General features: G+C 42.0%; 1 protein-coding gene across 2 annotated transcripts in view; it reads right to left on the bottom strand.

The window, feature by feature from the left end:
- The window catches only part of PIK3C2A (phosphatidylinositol-4-phosphate 3-kinase catalytic subunit type 2 alpha), a 95934-nt gene that overhangs the window by 54974 nt on the left and 18406 nt on the right, over positions 1-22554 (bottom strand). For both annotated transcript variants that reach the window (XM_001509977.5, XM_029059435.2), the window contains one exon: positions 668-1834. In XM_001509977.5, coding sequence (XP_001510027.3) covers positions 668-1765 — 1098 coding nt within the window. In that variant the 5' untranslated portion in view covers positions 1766-1834. The remainder of the gene's footprint in view (positions 1-667; positions 1835-22554) is intronic.

Raw genomic sequence — 22554 nt, 5'->3', positions numbered from 1 at the left:
AAACCTACCACAAATTTAATGATAGAAGTGAGTACTAGAAAGTTTACTTCCCTCAAGCCCTTTTACTAGAATCATTTCTGCTAAAATTTGGGACAGAAGGACAAGGGAACATAGTTACCATACCATAACCATAAGAGACAATGCTCATAACATCTGTTCTTCCTTTGCACTACACAGGGAACCAACTGCAATTATTGCTTACTAGGAAATTATTTTAAGCAGGGTAAACTGGCTCCCCATGAGGAACTAACACATACTGGTAAATGTCAGATAAATGTCAAAGAAATGTCAGAGAAACAAGTACAACAGTTTACTTCAATTTTTGCTTTATAAAGCTTTGAAACAAGCTTTATTGCCTTCTATTACCTTCTTAAATTTCACCCAATGTGTTAGAAGCCTTATATTTCAATTGTTGTCAAGCTATGTTCCCCCTAGTCCTTTTTTACCCTTTGAAATCACTGTTGACCAAATTTGGGGGTAAGCTGGGGTTTATAGTAGAAGCAGAATTCATGCATTATGGGAAGAATCTGTATTTGTACAAGAAAAAGACAGAAAAAAGGGAAACAGAACCTTCTTTGACACATGGATGTCAATTTTTGATTTTTTTTCAGTATTTATAACAACAAATAAGACCAAATTGCTTTTAAAAGTAATAAATGAACTCTACCTGAGCTGTTTGGCCCTGGACTTTGGTGAGCTGAGTTGATCGGATATTTAAAGACTGGCTTCTTGTCACGGTTGCCCCAAAACAGGATTTGCCATTCACTCTTCTTTCAGGATGACAACTTGCTGGTGATCTCTCTTCAAGCAGCACAGCATCCCAAGGATCCTTTGCTGTCACAACAGGAGTAATCTTCTCCTTTTCCTCATCGTCCAAAGCTTCTACACTGTCCACTTTTGGTTTACTTAAAGGATCCAGATCCAGCCAGTCAAATTTACTAATGTCGCTGGTCTTAGGAGGCATCTGTAGACTGGAAACTGGGGCTTTTGAACTCGATATCTCCAAATCAGTGCTTGCTTTCCCATTTTTCAAGAATTCTTTAGTGCTGGCTATTTTGTCAAACAGCTTTGCCATTTCAGGGCTGACTGCTGGGCGGTACACGGGTAAACTTCCTTGTGGAAGAAAAGGTGTTGTAGCTGTTAACGGATATGAAATGTACGGAGATTGTCCTGGAAGACTTAAATAAATAGGGTCTGTAGACTGAAAAGTGGACAGACTGGGACTGAGGCCATTTTGGAATGCACCAGCCCGTTTACTGAAAGCCGGTGGATAAATAGAAGGTAAAGTGCATGGGGATGGCCCGGGGAATCCAGGTGGCCATTGTGCCCTCTGAATAGTAGGCTGAAGACAAAACTGCGCTGAAAATGACGGGCTCAAAACTGGAGTGACTGGAAATGCAGATGCTTTACTAGATTCAAAACTATCATCGAGCAGTAACTTCTCCAGTTCGGCATGGGAGAGTTTCTCGATATCGATGTCCGCTGCCCCTTTCTTGGTCTCGGATTCAGGAAACACCATGAGATCATGCTCCTCTTGGCTTTGAACTTGTGCTTTTTGCCTGGTGTTGCCTAACAATCCCAAACCTCTTTGATTATCAACCACTCTTTTGTCCTTTTGCAGTTTTGCTAGGGCCTCAGCTTCCATCTGTAATGCCTCTGCTTTGTCCACATCTTTTGTTCTCGTTAACCCCAAAGGTGATGATGAATGTTGTTTCAACCCATTACTATTGGATATCTGGGCCATGCTGTAAAAGCAGATGTCCATTTAAAAGATTACGCCCACCTTCTCCTAAACAGGTTTGTTTAGGGTTTCCAAGGAAGAAAGTCAGAACACCTGTAGAGAGAAAAATAATTTAAAACTATTAGATTTTTCAAAGTCCCTTAAATCATTTTTTTCACATTAAGAACTAAAGGGAAAGGTTGAGACTGTGGACCAAATTAACTTTTCACATTCTGCCATTACCTCAAGACCAAGCCACAGTTAATATTCTAGACTGTAAACTTCCCCCACCCCACTTCCTCTCCCCTCAGCACTGTGCTCATTTGTATATATTTATTACCCTATTTATTTTGTTAATGAGGTGTATATCCCCTTGATTCTATTTATCATCATAATGCTGTCTTGTTTTGTTCTGTTTTGCTCTGCTGTCTGTCTCCCCCGATTAGACTGTGAGCCCGTCATTGGGCAGGGATTGTCTCTATCTGTTGCCAAATTGTACATTCCAAGCGCTTAATACAGTGCTCTGCACATAGTAAGTGCTCAATAAATATTACTGAATGAATGAATAAACTTGTTGTGGGGAGGGAACTTGGCTATCCAACTCTGGAATATTGTACTCTCCCAAGCACTTGATATAGTGTTCTGAACACAGTAAGCGGTCAATAAATACCATTGATTGATTCATACACCAGGTGAACCCAGAACCATCCTCTTGCATCAAATATGTGAATTACTGAGATTAACCAGAAAAACCTTTAAGAACTCTAAAACTGAGATGTCAACAGACTTTTCAGCAGGACTCAGCTGGTTTTATGTTAATATCATAAATTGAAATGGCTGTCTTTTTTGATACTCATTAATTCCCACAGAGACTAACACCAACAAAAACAGCATCTAATATACATCAATAAAATTGAATTGTTTTTGTTTTCTCATACCTCTAAATATCAAGCTACTAAATTTATTTTCCAAGAGATATTAAAAAGCATAATGTAATTCACACCAGCCTAACAGAGCAAAAATTGTGTAAGAATGATGTGATAAACTTGAAGATTTATGCTCCAGGAAAAGAAAATTAGACCTATTTTGCCCATCTGCGGATTAAAGCAATAATCAACACCACGGCATTTACATATACATCTATAATTTACTTTTTATATTAATGTCTGTTTCCATCCCCTATTCTTGTCTTGGGAGTCCCACTCCACTACTATAATAGGTGGCTTCAAGATAATCCTCAGGACACAGCCAGAATACAAAGAAGCATTGTGGCCTAGTGGAAAGAGCCATGGGCCTGGGAGCCAGAGAACCTCGGTTTTAAACCCGGCTCCACCATTTGTCTGCTGTATGAATTTTGGCCAGTCATTTAACTTCTGGGTGACTCAGTGACTATATCTATAAAATGGAAAGTTAGACTGAGCCCCATGCGGGACATGGACTTTGTCCAACCTGATGGGTTTGTAACTACCCTAGTGCATAGTACAATTCCTAGCATATTGTAAGAGCTTAACAAATACCATTTTAAAAAAAATGAGCCATATGGGAGGGAAGGTTGCCAGCTAGACATTTGCACAAGAAGAATTCTGCATGGGCTAAACTTAGACTGTAGGTCCTGTGGGATTTGAAGCCTCAGAACAGTCTGGCTGGCAGAAGGCTGAATCTGGTTAGACCTAGGTCACGTTTGGGCAGCTCCTATTCAGGGAAGAGAAGCAGCGTGACCTAGTGGATAGAGCCCGGGCTGGGAGTCAGAAGGACCCGGATTCTAATTCCGGCTCTACCACTTGTCTGCTGTGTGACCTTGGGCAAATCACTTCACTTCTTTGTGCTTTTGTTACCTCATCTGTAAAATGGGGATTAAGACTGTGAGACTCATGTGGGACAGGGACCGTGTCCAACCCAATTTGCTTGTATCCATCGCAGTGTTTACAACAGTGCATGAAAATTATTATTATTAGTATAAGAGATGAATGGTGCTAGAGTGCCACTAAGAATAAATGGAAAATGGGCTGGGACTCACACCCACACCCTTATATACATATCTTCACACTCGATTGCTTCCTCTTTTCTGGAATATATTTTTGTTTTTATCTTCCACTCGATTGTCAGCTTCTTGAGAGTCCAGGCCTCTTTTCCCCTCTAGACTGTATGCTCCTACTGAAGCACTCAAGCAGCTATTCCCTTCCTACCTCATTTCCTTGACCTACTACATTGCAACCACACACTCCTAACTATTGACTTTAAGGCCCTCAAATCTCACTTTCCTACTTGTCTATTGTTTTCTCCCACTGCATCCCGGCTTGGACTCTTTGCTCCTCCCAAACAAACCTATTCCCTGTGTCTCATTCTCACTTCTCTAACCGCTGACTACTTACCCACATCCTTACTCCAGCTTGAAATTACCTCCCAACTTCAAATCCAATAGGTCACAAATTTTCCCATCTTCAAAAACCTTCCTGAAATCACATTTCTTCCAAGAGGCCATCCCTGATTAAGCTCAGTCCTTCGCTGTCACCTAAATACTTGGAACTCAAAACCTCCAATAGGATTTATGTGCATTGCATATTCTTTACTACAGAATATGTAAAATGTTAAGCATTAATTCATATGTAGCATCTTTTTCTTTTTTCCCCATCAGTGTCCCCATGAGAATATAAGATCCTCCAGGGCAGGGACCATCCTCTTAATTCTGTACTCACCCGAGGGCTCAGTACAGATCTCTGCACCCAGTAGGTATTTAAAATCTAATTTTTGATTGATTCTGAGTTGGGTTCAGAAGTGGGACTACTGGTACATGCCTCTCAATGTTGGAGACCTTTTGAATAACGCAAAGATTGTCAGTGCCTGTGGCACTGGCTGGCACAGAGCGCATCTGCCCTTAATAGAAATGCGATTAAAATGGAAAATTTCCATGAGAAAATTCAACTGGAAATACCAGCACTTCCTGGCAAACAAGATATTTATGTTAGGCGATTATCAAACTCCCAAGCTCTACTAACACTAATTAAGACAGACCTTTTGGCACAGTACACAGAAAAGTGCATGCTACAGCAGAATTTTAAAAAGGCATTGAGACTTTATTTCAGCTTTATATTCTGCATGAATTTTCAGGAACTACACTTGAGGTCAGAGAGCTTTCAATGTGCATTATTTCTTTCTAGGTTTCAAAGTCAGTCAAACAAACAACTCTCAGTAATGGAGCTGCCTGGTTTTAGTGCTTTGCCCTTGTTCCATGATCAAGCATATGAAACAGTCAAGAGGGCCACATATTTTAGCATTTGATTTGTAAACTCCTACGTATTCTTAAGTCAATCATTGGCAATTTTCAAGTATTGTTCCCCTGGTGTTTCAATTGTTGATTTTTCTTTTCTCAACTCCACCTCATCAGCCACTATATAGGTTCTATTACATTCGTGTCCACCTTAAAGTATTAAATAAAAATACAGTGCATATAAGAAAAACCTTTCTTGCTAAAAATTCAATTTCTTAAAACAGTTGTGAACTACATTATGAAGAAGCTAAAATGAATCTCAAAGAAGTTCTTTTGGTTTTGTTTTTTCCCTGGCATGAATTCCTAACTGCACTGCCTGAAAACAAATGTCTTATACTTAAGGCAAATGATGTATATCTAATGACAAAAAAGGGAATTACCCAAAAGAAGGAAGGGCCTAGACATTGCAAATATCATAAATTTTTTCATTCAACTAAAAGGAGGGAGAAAAACTGTTTGGATCAGGATCAAGTCTGAACAATTTATCTCCATAGTTAGTCTTTAGGGCGCTCCATAACCCTGTTCGGTATATGTTCATTCATTCATTCATTCAATAGTATTTATTGAGCGCTTACTATGTGCAGAGCACTGTACTAAGCGCTTGGGATGAACAAGTCGGCAACAGATAGAGACAGTCCCTGCCGTTTGACGGGCTTACAGTCTAATCGGGGGAGACGGACAGACAAGAACAATGGCACTAAACAGCGTCAAGGGGAAGAACATCTCGTAAAAACAATGGCAACTAAATAGAATCGAGGCGATGTACAATTCATTAACAAAATAAATAGGGTAACGAAAATATATACAGTTGAGCGGACGGGTACAGTGCTGTGGGGATGGGAAGGGAGAGGTGGAGGAGCAGAGGGAAAAGGGGAAAATGAGGCTTTAGCTGCGGAGAGGTAAAGGGGGGATGGCAGAGGGAGTAGAGGGGGAAGAGGAGCTCAGTCTGGGAAGGCCTCTTGGAGGAGGTGATTTTTAAGTAAGGTTTTGAAGAGGGAAAGAGAATCAGTTTGGCGGAGGTGAGGAGGGAGGGCGTTCCAGGACCGTGGGAGGACGTGACCCAGGGGTCGTCGGCGGGATAGGCGAGACCGAGGGACGGCGAGGAGGTGGGCGGCAGAGGAGCGGAGCGTGCGGGGTGGGCGGTAGAAAGAGAGAGGGGAGGAGAGGTAGGAAGGGGCAAGGTGATGGAGAGCCTTGAAGCCTAGAGTGAGGAGTTTTTGTTTGGAGCGGAGGTCGATGGGCAACCACTGGAGTTGTTTAAGAAGGGGAGTGACATGCCCAGATCGTTTCTGCAGGAAGATGAGCCGGGCAGCGGAGTGAAGAATAGACCGGAGCGGGGCGAGAGAGGAGGAAGGGAGGTCAGAGAGAAGGCCGACACAGTAGTCTAGCCGGGATATAACGAGAGCCCGTAATAGTAAGGTAGCCGTTTGGGTGGAGAGGAAAGGGCGGATCTCGGCGATATTGTAGAGGTGAAACCGGCAGGTCTCGGTAACGGATAGGATGTGTGGGGTGAACGAGAGGGACGAGTCGAGGATGACACCGAGATTGCGGGCCTGCGGGACGGGAAGGATGGTCGTGCCCTCCACGGTGATGGAGAAGTCTGGGAGCGGACCGGGCTTGGGAGGGAAGATGAGGAGCTCAGTCTCGCTCATGTTGAGTTTTAGGTGGCGGGCCGACATCCAGGTGGAGACGTCCCGGAGGCAGGAGGAGATGCGAGCCTGAAGGGAGGGGGAGAGGACAGGGGCGGAGATGTAGATCTGCGTGTCATCTGCGTAGAGATGGTAGTCAAAGCCGTGAGAGCGGATGAGTTCACCAAGGGAGTGAGTGTAAATGGAGAACAGAAGAGGGCCAAGAACTGACCCTTGAGGAACTCCAACAGTTAAAGGATGGGAGGGGGAGGAGGCTCCGGCGTAGGAGACCGAGAATGATCGGCCAGAGAGGTAAGAGGAGAACCAGGAGAGGACAGAGTCCGTGAAGCCAAGGTGAGATAAGGTATGGAGGAGGAGGGGATGGTCGACAGTGTCAAAGGCAGCAGAGAGGTCAAGGACGATCAGAATGGAGTAGGAGCCATTGGATTTGGCAAGAAGGAGGTCACGGGTGACCTTAGAGAGAGCAGTCTCGGTAGAGCGGAGGGGACGGAAGCCAGATTGGAGGGGGTCTAGGAGAGAATGGGAGTTAAGGAATTCTAGGCATCGATTGTAGACGACTCGTTCTAAGATTTTGGAAAGGAAGGGTAGTAGGGAGATAGGACGATAACTGGAGGGGGAAGTGGGGTCAAGAGCGGGTTTTTTTAGGATGGGGGAGACGTGGGCGTGTTTGAAGGCAGAGGGGAAGGAGCCCTTGGAGATTGAGTGGTTAAAAATAGAAGTGAATTCCAAATTAGGGGATCCCAATTCATGAGATTTTACTGTTATGGGAAAAGCCAGAACACATTAAACTGCAGAGCTTTCTAATTCAGAGCAGTAAAGAATATTTCTAATAGTAGTGGTAACAGCATTTATTAAGCCCCTATGTCAAAGCACCATATTTAGTGTGAGGAGTGCGAATTAGACATGGCCCTGGGCCTTAGGGGCTAACAAGCTGAAAATAATTGAGCTCTTCTTATAATTTATTTTAGAAATAAAATGGACAGAGGCCCTGTCTGTTTTCATGAAGACTGGTGGTAGATTAAGGATTTTGCGATGGAAAATTGAATGTCTCTTCCTTCAAAGAGTAAGGTACCACCTTTGGTCATTTATCCTTCCCATTTTTTGAATACTGATTTTACAGGCTTTAACAGAATCTACGATAAAGTTAAACTTTGTTACCTTAAGCAGGTAACTTAATCTGAAGCAACCCTCCCAACTTTGCTCTAATACATAAAACTGTTCATTTGAAAAAAATCGTTGAAGCAGGGCATATTGTGTTTCTTCCCCATCTCTAACCTTCCTTCCATTTTGGTATTTACCACCACCAAGCAGTAACTCATGTTGCCAAGCCCCACCTGGAGCAAAAATCTGGAGCTCTGCAAACTCTGACTCCAGTCCAGCCCTACTCAAGAAGGAGCCTCTACCCCTTCAGGGCTGATTTCACTGCTGAGGATGGCAGTGCCCAACAGAGACAAAATATTGTGCACACACAGTTCTGTGGGCCGCTTGGACTTAGGGTACTGATGGGTGGACTGGGACTTTAATATACTACGTTCACAACATACTGCACACCAGCGGCTGTGCTTGGCACTATATAAACCACCCTTCCTAAAGACTGAAGCCCACACCCTTTAACCTGAGCTCAACCTGGCTTTCCAGAGTTAGATCGGTCCTGACTTCAGGTCGGAGCAGAGCGCGCGTCACCCAATTGCCTTTATCGAGCTTTTACTGTACGCAGAGCATGTACTGAGCACTCAGGATAGTACAGAACAGATTTGGTAGGCACTTTCCCTGCCCACAACGAGCTTGCAGTCTAGAGGACATCAAAATGTGCCCTAAGTAAATCTACCACACAGTAGTCAGTTAGCAGAGTCATGACTTTTCAGGTCTCAAAACTAAATTTACTGTACTCCTGTTCAGTGTTACAGCCGAAGTGCATCCAGCGCTTAGAACAGTGCTTGACACAGAGTACATGCTTAGCAAGTACAATAATAATTAAAAATGTGGTCCCCGGCTGGAGAGAGGATTTAAAGTTTGCTTTAATAAAATTTTTTAAAAATCACATCATATTTGTCTAACCTTAGGCTCAAAGCATTTCTCTGATGATTACTGAATTGCCAGGCTCTTGTTTTTCTTAACACCACATCTGATGATATGTTAACATTCAAAAATGCAGGAATTAATTTCCTACCTACATAGTCAAATGGACTATTTCAGAGCCAATGTTCTCTCAGTTCAAGCTGTGACAAAATGAATGAACTTGTTATTGCCAACATTTTTTTTTAACATAAAAGTAACCCAGTAAACTTGGAACTGTAGCTGCTTAAAACATGTTCAAAAAGAGGCAATTGACAATATCCAGTTTGATTTTAGGAAAAGCCATCTAGAATCAAGGGAAAAAAAACCCAACAACCACCTAAGGATTAATTAAAACCACTTGGGCTTTTCCTGGTTGACACCAATTTACAATTTAAATTCAAATTTCAAAGAGACAATGAGAAATAGAAGCCAGCTTGACTTCCAACCACAAAAACTTTTCAGGCTTTAGAAATTTCTCTTTTATCTGAAGGCAGAAATTATTATTTACTTACTTGAAAACCTCTATAACCTGTTAAATCCAGCTAGAATTTTATCTCTAAAACTTAATGGTGATTTGATGTCACTTCTTTTCAGGCAGATTGGACTATTGGAAATTGAGACAAAAATGTAATAATTACCAAGTAAATGAGGCACTTAACAACATATGAGCCATCTTTCCTATGTATAGCACAAAGTTCTTTACAGACCTGTATAAATGTTTTGCTAAAAATCCTAACCACCCTAGAGGCAGTCAATAAACAATACCTAACACCCACTGTTTTCAGGTAATATGAAGAGCCACAAAAAAAAGTCAGATCTTCCACACAGGAGGAACAGGACAAGAACACACATACAGAAGCAGAAGTACCACATATGAGAAATAGCATGGCTGAGTGGAAAAAGCCCAGGCCTGGGATTCAGAAGGTCAGGGGTTCTAATCCTCGCTCCTCCACTTGTCAGCTGTGTGACTTTGAGCAAGCCACTTCACTTCTCTGTGCCTCCGTTCCCTCATCTGTAAAATGGGGATGAAGACTGTGAGCCCCACATGGGACAACCTGATTACCTGGTATCTTCCCCAGTGCTTAGAACAGTGCTTTGCACACAGTATGCACTTAATAATAATAATGTTGCTATTTGTTAAGTGCTTACTATGTGCAGAGCACTGTTCTAAGCACTGGGGGAGATTCAGGGTCATGAGGTCGTCCCACGTGAGGCTCACAGTTAATCCCCATTTTACAGATGAGGGAACGGAGGCATAGAGAAGTTAAGCGACTTGCCCAAAGTCACACAGCTGACAAGTGGCAGAGCCGGGATTCGAACTCATGACCTCTGACTCCCAAGCCCGGGCTCTTTCCATGGAGTCACGCTGCTTCTCTAACAAACTTAACAAATTCTCTAACTTAACAAATACCAACATTATTATTACTATATAGTATTACTACATAGCAATACAATACTGTATATTACTATACTATGTATTATACTATATATTATACTATATATACTATATATTATACTATACTATGGTATACTAATACTATATATTACTATAACATACTATATAATAATAATAATAATGTTGGTATTTGTTAAGCGCTTACTATGTGCAGAGCACTGCTCTAAGCATTGGGGTAGACACAGAGGAATCAGGTTGTCCCACATGGGGCTCACAGTCTTAATCCCCATTCTACAGATGAGGTAACTGAGGCCCAGAGAAGTGAAGTGACTTGCCCACAGTCACACAGCTGACAAGTAGCAGAGATGGGATTCATTCATTCATTCATTCAATAGTATTTATTGAGCGCTTACTATGTGCAGAGCACTGTACTAAGCGCTTGGGATGAACAAGTCGGCAACAGATAGAGACGGTCCCTGCCGTTTGACGGGCTTACAGTCTAATCGGGGGAGACGGACAGACGAGAACAATGGCAATAAACAGCGTCAAGGGGAAGAACATCTCGTAAAAACCGATGGCAACTAAATAGAATCGAGGCGATGTACAATTCATTAACAAAATAAATAGGGTAACGAAAATATATACAGTCGAGCGGACGAGTACAGTGCTGTGGGGATGGGAAGGGAGAGGTGGAGGAGCAGAGGGAAAAGGGGAAAATGAGGCTTTAGCTGCGGAGAGGTAAAGGGGGGATGGCAGAGGGAGTAGAGGGGGAAGAGGAGCTCAGTCTGGGAACGCCTCTTGATTCGAACACATGACCTCTGACTCCAAAGCTTGTGTTCTTTCCACTGAGCCACGCTGCTATATTACAATTATATTGCAATAACAATAATAATGATGGCATTTGTTAAGCGCTTACTATGTGCCAAGCACTGTTCTAAGCACTGGGAGGGATAAAAAGTAATCAGGTTGTCCCACGTGGGCTCACAGCCTTCATCCCCATTTTACAGATGAGGGAACTGACACACAGGTAAGTGAAGTGGCTTGCCCAAGGTCACACAGCTGACAGGTAGCAGAGCCGGGATTAGAACCCATGACCTTCTGACTCCCAGGCACGGGCTCTATCCACTATGCCAGGATGCTTTTCCAACAAGTATGCAAAATGGCTGTGTGGGGTGTAAGCTCCTTGAGAGTGGGGGATGCTAACAATTGAATTGTATTGTACTCGTTAGCTATCTGGGCTTAGTATAGTTCTCTTCACACAGTAAGAACTCAATAAATACCACTCTTTGGTTGAAGAATGGTAATAGCAATTAAGAGCTCTGGGCATGTCACCCCCCTCCTCAAAAATCTCCAGTGGTTGCCTACCAAGCAAAAATTCCTAAACTACTGGCTTCAAAGCTCTCCATCCCCTTGCCCTCTCCTACCTCACCTCCCTTCTCTCTTTCTAAAGCCCAGCCCACACACTCCGCTTCTCTGCCGCTGCTAACCTCACTGGGCCTCGTTCTCACCTGTCCCACCGTCGACCCCTGGTCCACATCCTACCTCTGACCTGAAACGCCCTCCCTCCTCACATCTGCCAAACTAGCTCAATTCTTCCCTTCAAAGCCCTAGTGAGAGCTCACCTCCTCCAGGAGGCCTTCCCAGACTGAGCCCCCCTTTTACTCTGCTCCTTCTCCCCATCACCCCGATTCCCTCTCTCTGCTCTACCCTCGTCCCACAGCACTTGTGTATATATGTACTGGAAAGAGCCTGGGCTTCGGAGTCAGAGGTCATGAGTTCGACTCCCGGCTCTGCCACTTGTCAGCTGTGTGACTGTGGGCAAGTCACTTAACTTCTCTGTGCCTCAGTTCCCTCATCTGTAAAATGGGGATTAAAAGTGTGTGAGCCTCACGTGGGACAACCTGATTACCCTATATCTCCCCCAGCGCTTAGAACAGTGCTCGGCACCTAGTAAGCACTTAATACCAACATTATTATATTTATTATTATATTTATTTTATTAATGATGTGCATATATCTATGATTCTATTTATACTGATGCTATGGATGCCCATTTACATATTTTGTTTTGTTTTCTGTCTCCGTGCTTCTGGACTGTGAGCCTGTTCTTGGGTAGGGATTGTCTCTGTTGCTGAATTGTACTTTTCAAGCGATTAGTACAGTGCTCTGTACACAGTAAGCACTCAATATGATTGAATGATTGAATGAATGAACAAGGAACAGTCTTAACCCAGCATGGATCAGTTTCTTTTTATTTTTTCCTTTCAAAAGAGTAAAGGAAATTCTGATTTTTACAAAACCATCATCCCCCTCCCTGTGCATTTTAAGCATTATAATTTCACATTTACACATCACATCGTTTGGCAAAAACACTGAAATGCCATATTAGAAATATGATATATATATATGTATATATATATCTTTGAAACACGTGAAATTCATTATTTATTTACAAGTAGGTAAATCTGCACTTTTATGGCTTTTTTGAGAAATGTAAAGAATTGGCATGGATGGTATTAACATTTCTGTCCATAAATTTGCAAAATAAAATTAGGATCCAGCCTTTAGTCAACAAGGGATGAGGAGGAAAGCCTGTAACTGCTGGAGAAACACAAAATTTCTGATGATCCATGTGGGTCAGATCAATCGATCTATCGTATTTTCTGAGTGCTTACTGTGTGCAGAGCACCTTACTAAGTACTTGGGAAGAAAGAGTACAATACAACAGAGTTGGTAGACGTTCTCTGCCCACAATGAGATATTAAATCCCTTTACTCTTTTCTGTACACAGTCAGAAAATCTTTTTCACTGCAGTTTTCATCCAAGACAGGCTAAAATAAGTACTCCTTTAAGAATAAAGGCCTTTTTTTTTAATCTTTAAAAGAAAAAGGATCTCAGATGGGAGAGAGAAATCACTTCATATCTTTGCAATGAGCCCATGACTTATGGGAGAATTAAGCTTTCTCTCTTATTGCAAATGGTGTGTAAGTTCAGGTTCTTAGGCTTCTGTTTGGGCAAAGCTGTGGCAAGTTAATAAAATGGTGAAAATTTCTATTTCCTTCCAACATCAATCCAAGAGTCCTAAATTTACAGGTCCCTCATTAAGTGCTCAATAAACATTCCTGATTGATTGTAATGCATGTGCTGGAGTTTCTAATAACCAAATAATATATTCTTACTGCATTAAAATAGAGAGGAAAAGCCAAGTGGATAAATGTATATAATCGAACGGATGAATAAACAGAAAAACACAAGAATTCAGAAACAGGAACTCCCATTCCTGACTTGAAGCTAAGTCTCTCTGGCCAAAGCCAAAATTACAGAAATATGGATGAGGATGGACTGGGATAAGTTACATGGGCAGCACGATAACCACTGTTGCTCAGATTAAAGTTTGAAAAATACTGGCTCATTGTGGGTCCCTACAGACTGTAGGTTCCTGGTGGGCAAAGGACACGTCTGCCAATTCCATTCTATGTATCTCCCCAAGCACTTAGTAACAGTGTTCCGCACATAACAGGGGCTCAATAAATGACCGACTGATTGATTGCTGGGGAGACAAATGAGAAGTCATGAGTTTGGTATGAGGGGGAGGGAGGAAAGCAAGCCACAGACACAAGGGAGAGCAAGATAGGGGCTGGAAAGGTGGAGAGGGAACTGACAACTACAGAGATTGAACGTACGCAGAGGTAAATCAGCAAATAGTGCAGGACCTATCCTCATGGTGCACATATTGTGGAGTGGTCACAACCCCAGGTAGACCTGTATGGCTAGGTTCACTGAACTTTGAAGGTTGGGATATGAGAGGAGAGGGCAAACAGGTGGAGTGGAAGACTTTTGGAGTTAACAGTCAGAAACTTGTACTACCACAAGAAGGTAAGAGAAGTCACTAGAGGGCTGTCAATAATAGAATTAATGTTTGCAGTGGAAACCACAGGAATATTTCAGCTGCCATGTGCAGAGCAGTTTAGACCAGGGAGAGGACAGTTTAGACCAGGGAGAGGATAGAGGCTGGGAGGTCAGCAAAGAGGAGACCATAGGAGCCCAGGAGCAAGATATGCAGAGCCTGTGAAAAGAGATTTAGTGGTAGAGACAGAAAGGAAGTGGCAGACGGAAGCAATCATTTGAAGAAAAGAAAGCAATTGGTTTTAGCGATTTGCATGAGTAAAATAAAAAGGCAGAGAGATGTTCATTACTGTGAGGACTTGGGCCTGGGGACAAGGATTTTGGTGCCGCTCCTGCCACTGGGGATGTTGTGCATTGGTAATTTTCTGGTTAAGAGTATCACAATCATTTATTTCCTTACTTCAATTTAATGCACCTTTACTTTGATTTTCCAATGGAACTCTTTCCAACATAACTCAGAAAGTCCTGGGGACTGAAATTAATCAAAAGAGACCTTTACTCAAAAAAAAAAAAACCAACATCCTACCATCTGTTTCATCTCAATATGAACATTCACCAGCTAAATTTAATAGCGCTATACCAAGAATAAAACACCAGTAAAGGCAATTGACATGCTTAATTAACCTTCAGCATTTGTCTTGATTTTGGGGGGCCTTTGGGTAAAACATACTTTTACAGATAATTAAGATGACAATAAGCCCACATAGTGTTTCATCTCTTCCATTAATTTTCTAGAAAACTTAATTTCCATATTGGAATATAGCTATGCTTCCAAGATTCCTTTTCACTACTGATTCAACAAAAATACACGAGACAAAAGAAACTGTAATACTTAGCACTTTTATAGCACTTTGAACTTGCAAACAATCTGGGAATTGTCTGGAAGCAGCTTCATTCCCACTTGGGGAGAATCGGAAGTAATTGTCCAAATCTGACTTTGTAGTGCAGCTGTTCATGAACTTCTAACTTTTCTTATTCCTTCAGAGACTCTTAAAAAGCCATACTGTGCTTAACCTAGATCACCAAACCACAATTAAATCTCAGATTAATTTTGATTGTATTTACCCAATTCACATTTGTCTTTCATTATCTGTCTCATCAACAGCATTTTTTGAGTATTTGTGGGCAGAGCACAAACAAAATACGACAAAGTTCTTGTTTCCAATGAATTTACAATCTAATTTCTCATTTTTAAGAATTAGCTTGGGCTAAATCCCACTTAATTCTCCCCCTAAAGTAGGCAAGGGGTACACTTTGCCTCAGATAAAACAGAAATGGGCTCATCCACTTGGGGAACATCTAGAGGAAAATGAGTGGCTAGATTATTCATTTATATTCTAAAAAACATTATTAGCCTCTTACGCACAGTCTATGCACAAGAAATATGGTAAAGGAGGACCGCGGGTTAAATTCCAGGGTTTAGTGCAGACGTAACAGACTATATGGACAAATTAAAATGCACTGTATGAAGTAGATTGTGCTGACTAAACATTTCTCAGATTAACCCTGAACCAAGCCCACAATTTCTGCTTTGTGGAAGCAGCCACTGAACTCTGGACTACTTCAACTGTTCATTCAATTGACAAGAATCATAAAAAATGCTTTGAAAATTAAAGTCTTGGTTTTTCTTCTAGACATAAATTGCTAAAGCATGCTTGGATCACCTTTGGATTGGTTCATACAGCTTACAGACAGAAGACAGAATAGAACAGAAGTAGCTCGGTACAAAACCTCATCCCACTGCAGTGTTTCTTGGGCCAAGCCAGGCAGTGGAACTATGGGTGTTTCGGGAACTGAGGAACTCAAACACCTCAACTCTTACCAAAAGATAAGAGTCAGTTCAGTCTAGGGGTGATATTCACCCCTGGAGAGGTAGGTTATCTTAGGGCCCGCCAGAGCAGCAGAGTCAAACATTGGCTTCTGCACTCCATTAACATACATACATCTGCAGAGATATATATGAACAGGAAGCTCCTATCCCAAAATACTCTTATACATACAGACCTGGTAGCTCAGACACACGAAGAAACAAAAGTACGTGCAAGATCACCACCACAAACATAAAAAACAAGCATACATAACAACAAGATACAGGAAGAGAGCCAGGTCAGAGGACAGTAATAAACAAAAGATGGTATGAAAAATGAAGAGAAAAAGAACAGAAAGGAAGAATGAGAAATATACTGTTTATCTAACAGAGAGATGGACCTTGTACTTTGGCTAATCACTAATGAAAGTGAGCTTTCATATTAAATGTCAAAATTCACTCAGCTCTGTCAAACCTGTGTTTTACTAATTGTTACGGCTGGCCCATTGCTCAGGGAATGTTTGTCCAACAACGCTAGCCTATACTTCCAGCGCAGCTTGTGTGCTTAATATTGTTAATGGCTATTTCAAGAACCAAAGAAATGGCAAGATACTGAACATATGTTGGGGAAAATTCACTAAAATTGCTCCTAGTTTCCTTTGTGTCACATTCAGTTTCTATGCTGCAATTGTTTACTCCTAGCTCTGCGATTCTAACTTTCTACTTTTGATGGTCAAGTCATAAAGTGAAGTTCTAAGAGCAGTTTCTAGTGACCTCACAGTCATAAGCAATGGTTGCCAAAGTGAAACCAGATGGCTTTGCATAATCTATGTATATTAATAATATATGACTAGTAGTCTATGCAAAAGAGAAAGCCCTGTATGTAACAAGTGAATTATTACCTTATTACTTATTACCTTAATGTACCTCCAGGTTCTAAGACAAATTACAGCTATCCAATTGACACGTGTCTTCCCAACAGATGGGTCTGTGGAGGTTTCTGGATTTATTTAAATGGAAGGACAACTGAAAGGTTAGGTAAATCCCACCTCTAATTTTCTCAAAAGCCAGTATACAATAGAATCATTTCTGCTATAATGCCATAATTGTGTTCTAGAAGAACCTCGTGGTTGGGAAAAGTATGTTATAGTAATCATGGGTTCAATGAGAATTAGTGGGTTGGGGGGTAGGTGTTTCAGACACAACTATGACTAACATTTTATGACACTAATTTCCAAATAATTGTTCTGTTCGTTTCCAGCAGAATGCTTTCAATCCCTTGCCACTCATTGCTATTTTACTGTATTGGTACAGTACAGTAAAGCTGAAGGAGAGGCTGGGAAGCAGAGGAGCATCATGCCTATCTCCACTTTACATGGATGCCCACAACCGTTTCTTCCTATATCGGATTTACTTAGACAAGTTCGTGGATCAAGTTATTTCCAGAATTGACTCACGCTGTGGGAAGAATATTGTCTAAGACTTTTATCATGCTATAGTGAAATAAAATGAAAAAACATAACTATAGCAAAAATGAATCTATTCCAACTTAATTTTTTTTTAAATTGGGGTTTTGTTGTAGTTATGGGTTCAGGTAAAATAAGAATAATACTTTTTAGGGTTGTTCTGCCTTAAGGTATGGTAACAGACAAAATTTTCAGGGTTCTTTCCAGGCTCATCTAAATGAGCAAGCTGTGGTCATATCGCCTCCAGCTGTAGTCTCATTAATTCCACACCAAAAAAAAGGGTAAGTCTGTCCCTAACCAAGGTGAGATAAAAAGATTTCCAACTACAACTAGAGATGTGGGCTTTTTTTAAACGGTATGTGTTGAGTGCTTAATACATGCTAGGCATTGTACAGGCATTGTGGTTGATACCAAGCAATCAGGTTGGACACAGTCCTTGTCCCACATGGAGCTCAGAGCCTAACTTGGAGGAAGGAGGATCTAACTTGGAGGAAGGAGGATTTTACAGATGAGGTAACTGAAGCACAGGGAAATTAAGTGACTTGCCCAAGATCACATAGCAGACAGTTGGTGGAGATGGGGTTAGAACCCAGGTGCTCTAACTCCCAAGCCTATGCTCTTTCCACTACGCCACATGGCTTCCCTGTACTATGTTGTAACAACACACCACAATCGTAGCTTTTGCTTAAGCAACTGATGCATTTCATGGGCAATTAATAAAAATAACAGTATTTATTAACTGCTTACAGAGTTCCAAGCCCTGTCTTAAGTACTGGAGAAGATACAAGATAATTAAATAATAAGGTTGGTATTTGTTAAGCGCTTACTATGTGCAGAGCACTGTTCTAAGCGCTGGGGTAGACACAGGGGAATCAGGTTGTCCCACGTGGGGATCACAGTCTTAATCCCCATTTTACATTTACAATTAAATCAGGCCCTGGCCCTATCAATAACATTTATTAAGGGCCTTCTCTGTACAGATCACAGGATTAAACTTTTAGTAAATAAACAGATGATGCAGATATGGTCCCAGCCCTCAGTGTTTACAATCTAGCAGGAAAGACAGAAACTAAAATGACTGGTAAGAGGAAATTATAGTGTAAAAAGATAGGTGCATACATGCTTTGAGGAAGTGCTCAGGTGGTGGGGAGATATAAAAAGGTGAATTTAGAAATTAATCAGGGGGAGGCTTCCTGGAGTACGATTTTTCAAGGGCTTTGATGAGGGACAGTCTGTCCCTAGATGAGCTAGGATAATGTCAAAGAAAAGAGTGGATAAAAAGTCCACAACGAAAAAAACTGGAGCCTCAAAAGGTAATAATAATAATAATGTTGGTATTTGTTAAGCGCTTACTATGTGCCGAGCACTGTTCTAAGCGCTGGGGTAGACATAGGGGAATCAGGTTGTCCCACGTGGGGCTCACAGTCTTCATCCCCATTTTACAGATGAGGGAACTGAGGCGCAGAGAAGTGAAGTGACTTGCCCACAGTCACACAGCCGACAAGTGGCAGAGCTGGGATTCGAACTCATGAGCCCTGACTCCAAAGCCCGAGCCCGTGCTCTTTCCACTGAGCCACGCTGCTTCTCCAAGGTAACGACTTGCCCACATTCATATAGCAGGCAAATGGCAGGAGGCCCCAAGTATCCTGATTCGCAGATTTATGGTCTTCCCACTAGAGCATAAACTACATGGCTTATCAACATCAAAGGATGCGTTCAGTCTCCCGTCAGAAGCCTGAGACAGACACCAGGCTCTTTCCCCTAGGTTACACCACTGTTTGGTAATAATGGCAGTTTCTAGTCAGTCAATAAGTAAACACTGGGGAGAATACAACTGTAAGTGTGGTATTTGTTAATTGTTTTCTTTGTGCTAAGCACTGAGCCAAGCTGTGGAGTAAATGCAATAGGATCACAGTTTCTGTCCCACATGGGGTTCCCGGTCTAATAGGGAGAACAGATATTTAATCTCTGCCCTCAAGGAATTTACCATCTAGGGGCCTCAATCAATGGGATTCACTGACCCTGTATTATGTATGCAAAGCACTGTGCTAAGCAACTGGGAAAACACATTACAATACAGTTGATAGACAGGAAACTTAATAATAATAATAATGATGATGTTGGTATTTGTTAAGTGCTTACTATGTGCAGAGCACTGTTCTAAGCGCTGGGGTAGATACAGGGTAATCAGGTTGTCCCACCTGAGGCTCACAGTCTTCATCCCCATTTTACAGATGAGGGAACTGAGGCACAGAGAAATGAAGTGACTTGCCCACAGTCACACAGCAGACAAGTGGCAGAGCCGGAATTCGAACCCATGACATCTGACACCCAAGCCCGGACTCTTTCCACTGAGCCACGCTGCTTCTCTAATGTCCAATCAGATTAGTTTGTACTACCCCAGCACTATACACAGTGCCTGGCACATAGTAAGTGCTTCACAAATACCAGAGCATGGGCCTGGGAGTCAGAAGACGTGGGTGCTAAACCCCAGCTCTGCCACTTGTCTGCTGTGTGACCTTGGGCAAATCTTGGGCACTTAACTTCCCTGTTCCTCAGTTATCTCATCTGTAAAATGGGATTAAATTCTACTCCTTCCTACCTAGAATATGAGCCCCATGTGGGACAAGGACTGGGTCCAAGCTGATAACCTTGTATCTTCCTCAGCACTTAGAGTAGTGCTTGGCACTTAAATACCATAATTAAGTCAGCCTCACACTAATTCCTCTGAATACACTGCCCAGGTGTTTTAGCATGAACAATATCAGACCCATGGTGGTAGACCACGGTCTGCATTTAAATTTCACTTCCTCTTCAAGGACTAAAGAAGGAAAATAATTTTGAATTTCTTGGGTTTCACAATGTTGTTATTTTTGCTTTCTCCAAATGTGCTAACAGCATCTAGTCTGAGTTTACAATTCTTGAGGAAAACACAGGACAAATAAAAACTTTAACTGTATCTAATAAACAACCATTAAACAAGTACTAGGAATTCAAAAGAAAATTTAGAACAGCATAACAACTGAATTCCATGTTAAATCATTAATTCTGGAATACCGTGGGAGACAATGTAATATTTTGGATTATTACTTAATGTAGGAGTTGAAAACAACACACACACACAAAAACAAAGCTCTGTTGTCCCTCCCCTAAACCTACTCTTACATGATGAAAGCAACAAAAGTGGCTTGATAGTGTGGAGAAAAAAAAGAACTGGCTTTTTATTCAGATCATTTTAGATAAGGCAGTGAAGAATATGCAAGTGCCCATATTAGAACTTGTTTTTTTGTGTTCCTTTGAACAATATATTATAAATTAATGAGTTACAAGAAAGTGTGAACTGGCTCGCTCCAATTCAGCAATTTTTAATCTTCAAAGATTGAAGATTATGTTTGATTAACATTAAACTGGCAGGTGTTTCAAAGTCTTCACACCTCTAAGTGAGCCTCAGTCCTAACTTGCCAACACCCACACTCCTCATCTTTCACAAGACTAAATAACAGCATCAAAGGATGATAGAACAGGTCGAATGTGTTAGTTCGTGGGGAAAGACCCGCCGAGAATAATAATAATAATGGTGGTATTTGTTAAGCGCTTACTATGTACAGAGCACTGTTCTAAGTGCTGGGGTAGATACAGGGTAGTCAGGTTGTCCAACGTGAGGCTCACAGTTAATCCCCATTATACAGATGAGGTAACTGAGGCACAGAGAAGTTAAGTGACTTGCCCACAGTCGCACAGCTGACAAGTGGCAGAGCCGGGAGTCGAACCCATGACCCCTGACTCCGAAGCCCAGGCTCTTTCCACTGAACCACGCTGAAGCAGTGTGGTTTAGTGGAAAGAGCACAGGTTTGGGAGTCAGAGGACGTGGGTTCTAATTCCAGCTCTGCCACCTGTCTGCTGTGTGACCTTGGGCAAGTCACTTAACTTCTCGGTGCCTCAGATACCTCATCTGTAAAATGGGGATGAAGACTGTGAGCCCTAAGTGGGACAATCTTATTACCTTGTATCTACCCTTGAGTTTAGGACAGTGGTTGGCACGTAGTAAGTGCTTAACAAATACCATAATTATTATTACTATGACAGAAGGTAAGAAGCAAAGGATCTTTTGGAAAATAAATTACCCATTGAAAGAAATCACACTTGGATCCCAGAGAGGTCTGGGATCGATCCACCTACTCCGTGCACTTCGATCTCGTCTAACACCAAAGTCCAGCCTCTGGCTCTTCATATTCAACAGATGATCACTTTGACCATGTTCAAAGTCTTATTTAAAGTTCATCTCCTTCAAGAGGCGTTCCCCAAATAATCCCTCAACTCCTCTCCTCTCACTCCCTTCTGCACTGCCCTGGGATTTGCACCCTTTATTTACCTCTCCCTCAAACCCTCAGCACTTATGTCCACAGCTGTAATTTATCTATTTATATTAATGTCTGTCTCCTCCTCTAGACTGTAAGCTGATTGTGGAAAGGGAACGTGTCTACCAACTGCTACTGTACTCTCCCAAACGCTTAGTACAGTGCTCTATACACAGTAAGCACTCAATACACACGACTGAGTTTCCCCCATTGCCGCCGCCTTCTTTAGACTGTAAGCTCACTGGGGAGAGAGTATGTGTCTATTCATTCAATCGTATTTATTGAGCGCTTACTAAGTGCAGAGCACTGTACTAAGCGCTTGGAACGTACAATTCGGCAACAGATACAGATAATCCCTGCCTAACAAGGGGTTCACAATCTAAAACAACGGGCTCACAGTCTACCAACTGCTATACTGGAGAAGCAGCGTGGCTCAGTGGAAAGAGCAGGGGCTTGGGAGTCGGAGGTCGTGGGTTCTAATCCCAGTTCTGCCACCTGTCAGCTGTGTGACTTCGGGCAAGTCACTTAACTTTTCTGTACCTCAGTTACCTCATCTGTAAAATGGGGATTAAGACTTTGAGACCTACGTGGGACAATTTGATTTCCTTGTATTTACCCCCGTGCTTAGAACAGCGCTTGGCACATAGTAAGCGCTTAAATATTATTACTCTCCCAAACGCTCAGTACAGTGCTCTACACACAGTAAGCATTCAATACATACGACTGAAAGCTTTCCACATTCCCAAAACTTTGTCATTTCCTAGCTACATGTTCTTTTCTCCCTTCCCTTGGAATTTATCCCAATCTGAAGCTGTGCAACTCCCACTCACTCTACAGCGTCCCCAGCAGCATTTCTGCCTGCCGCCCACTTAGAAAAATTACGGCCTGCCTCTTTACTAGACAAGCCCCTTCAAAGTGCATCTTTC

The sequence above is a fragment of the Ornithorhynchus anatinus genome, chromosome 3, assembly GCF_004115215.2.
Source record: "Ornithorhynchus anatinus isolate Pmale09 chromosome 3, mOrnAna1.pri.v4, whole genome shotgun sequence".
NCBI lineage: Eukaryota > Metazoa > Chordata > Mammalia > Monotremata > Ornithorhynchidae > Ornithorhynchus > Ornithorhynchus anatinus.
The sequence above is the reverse complement of the archived record's forward strand: the minus strand, read 5'-3'. Positions and strand labels throughout refer to the sequence as shown.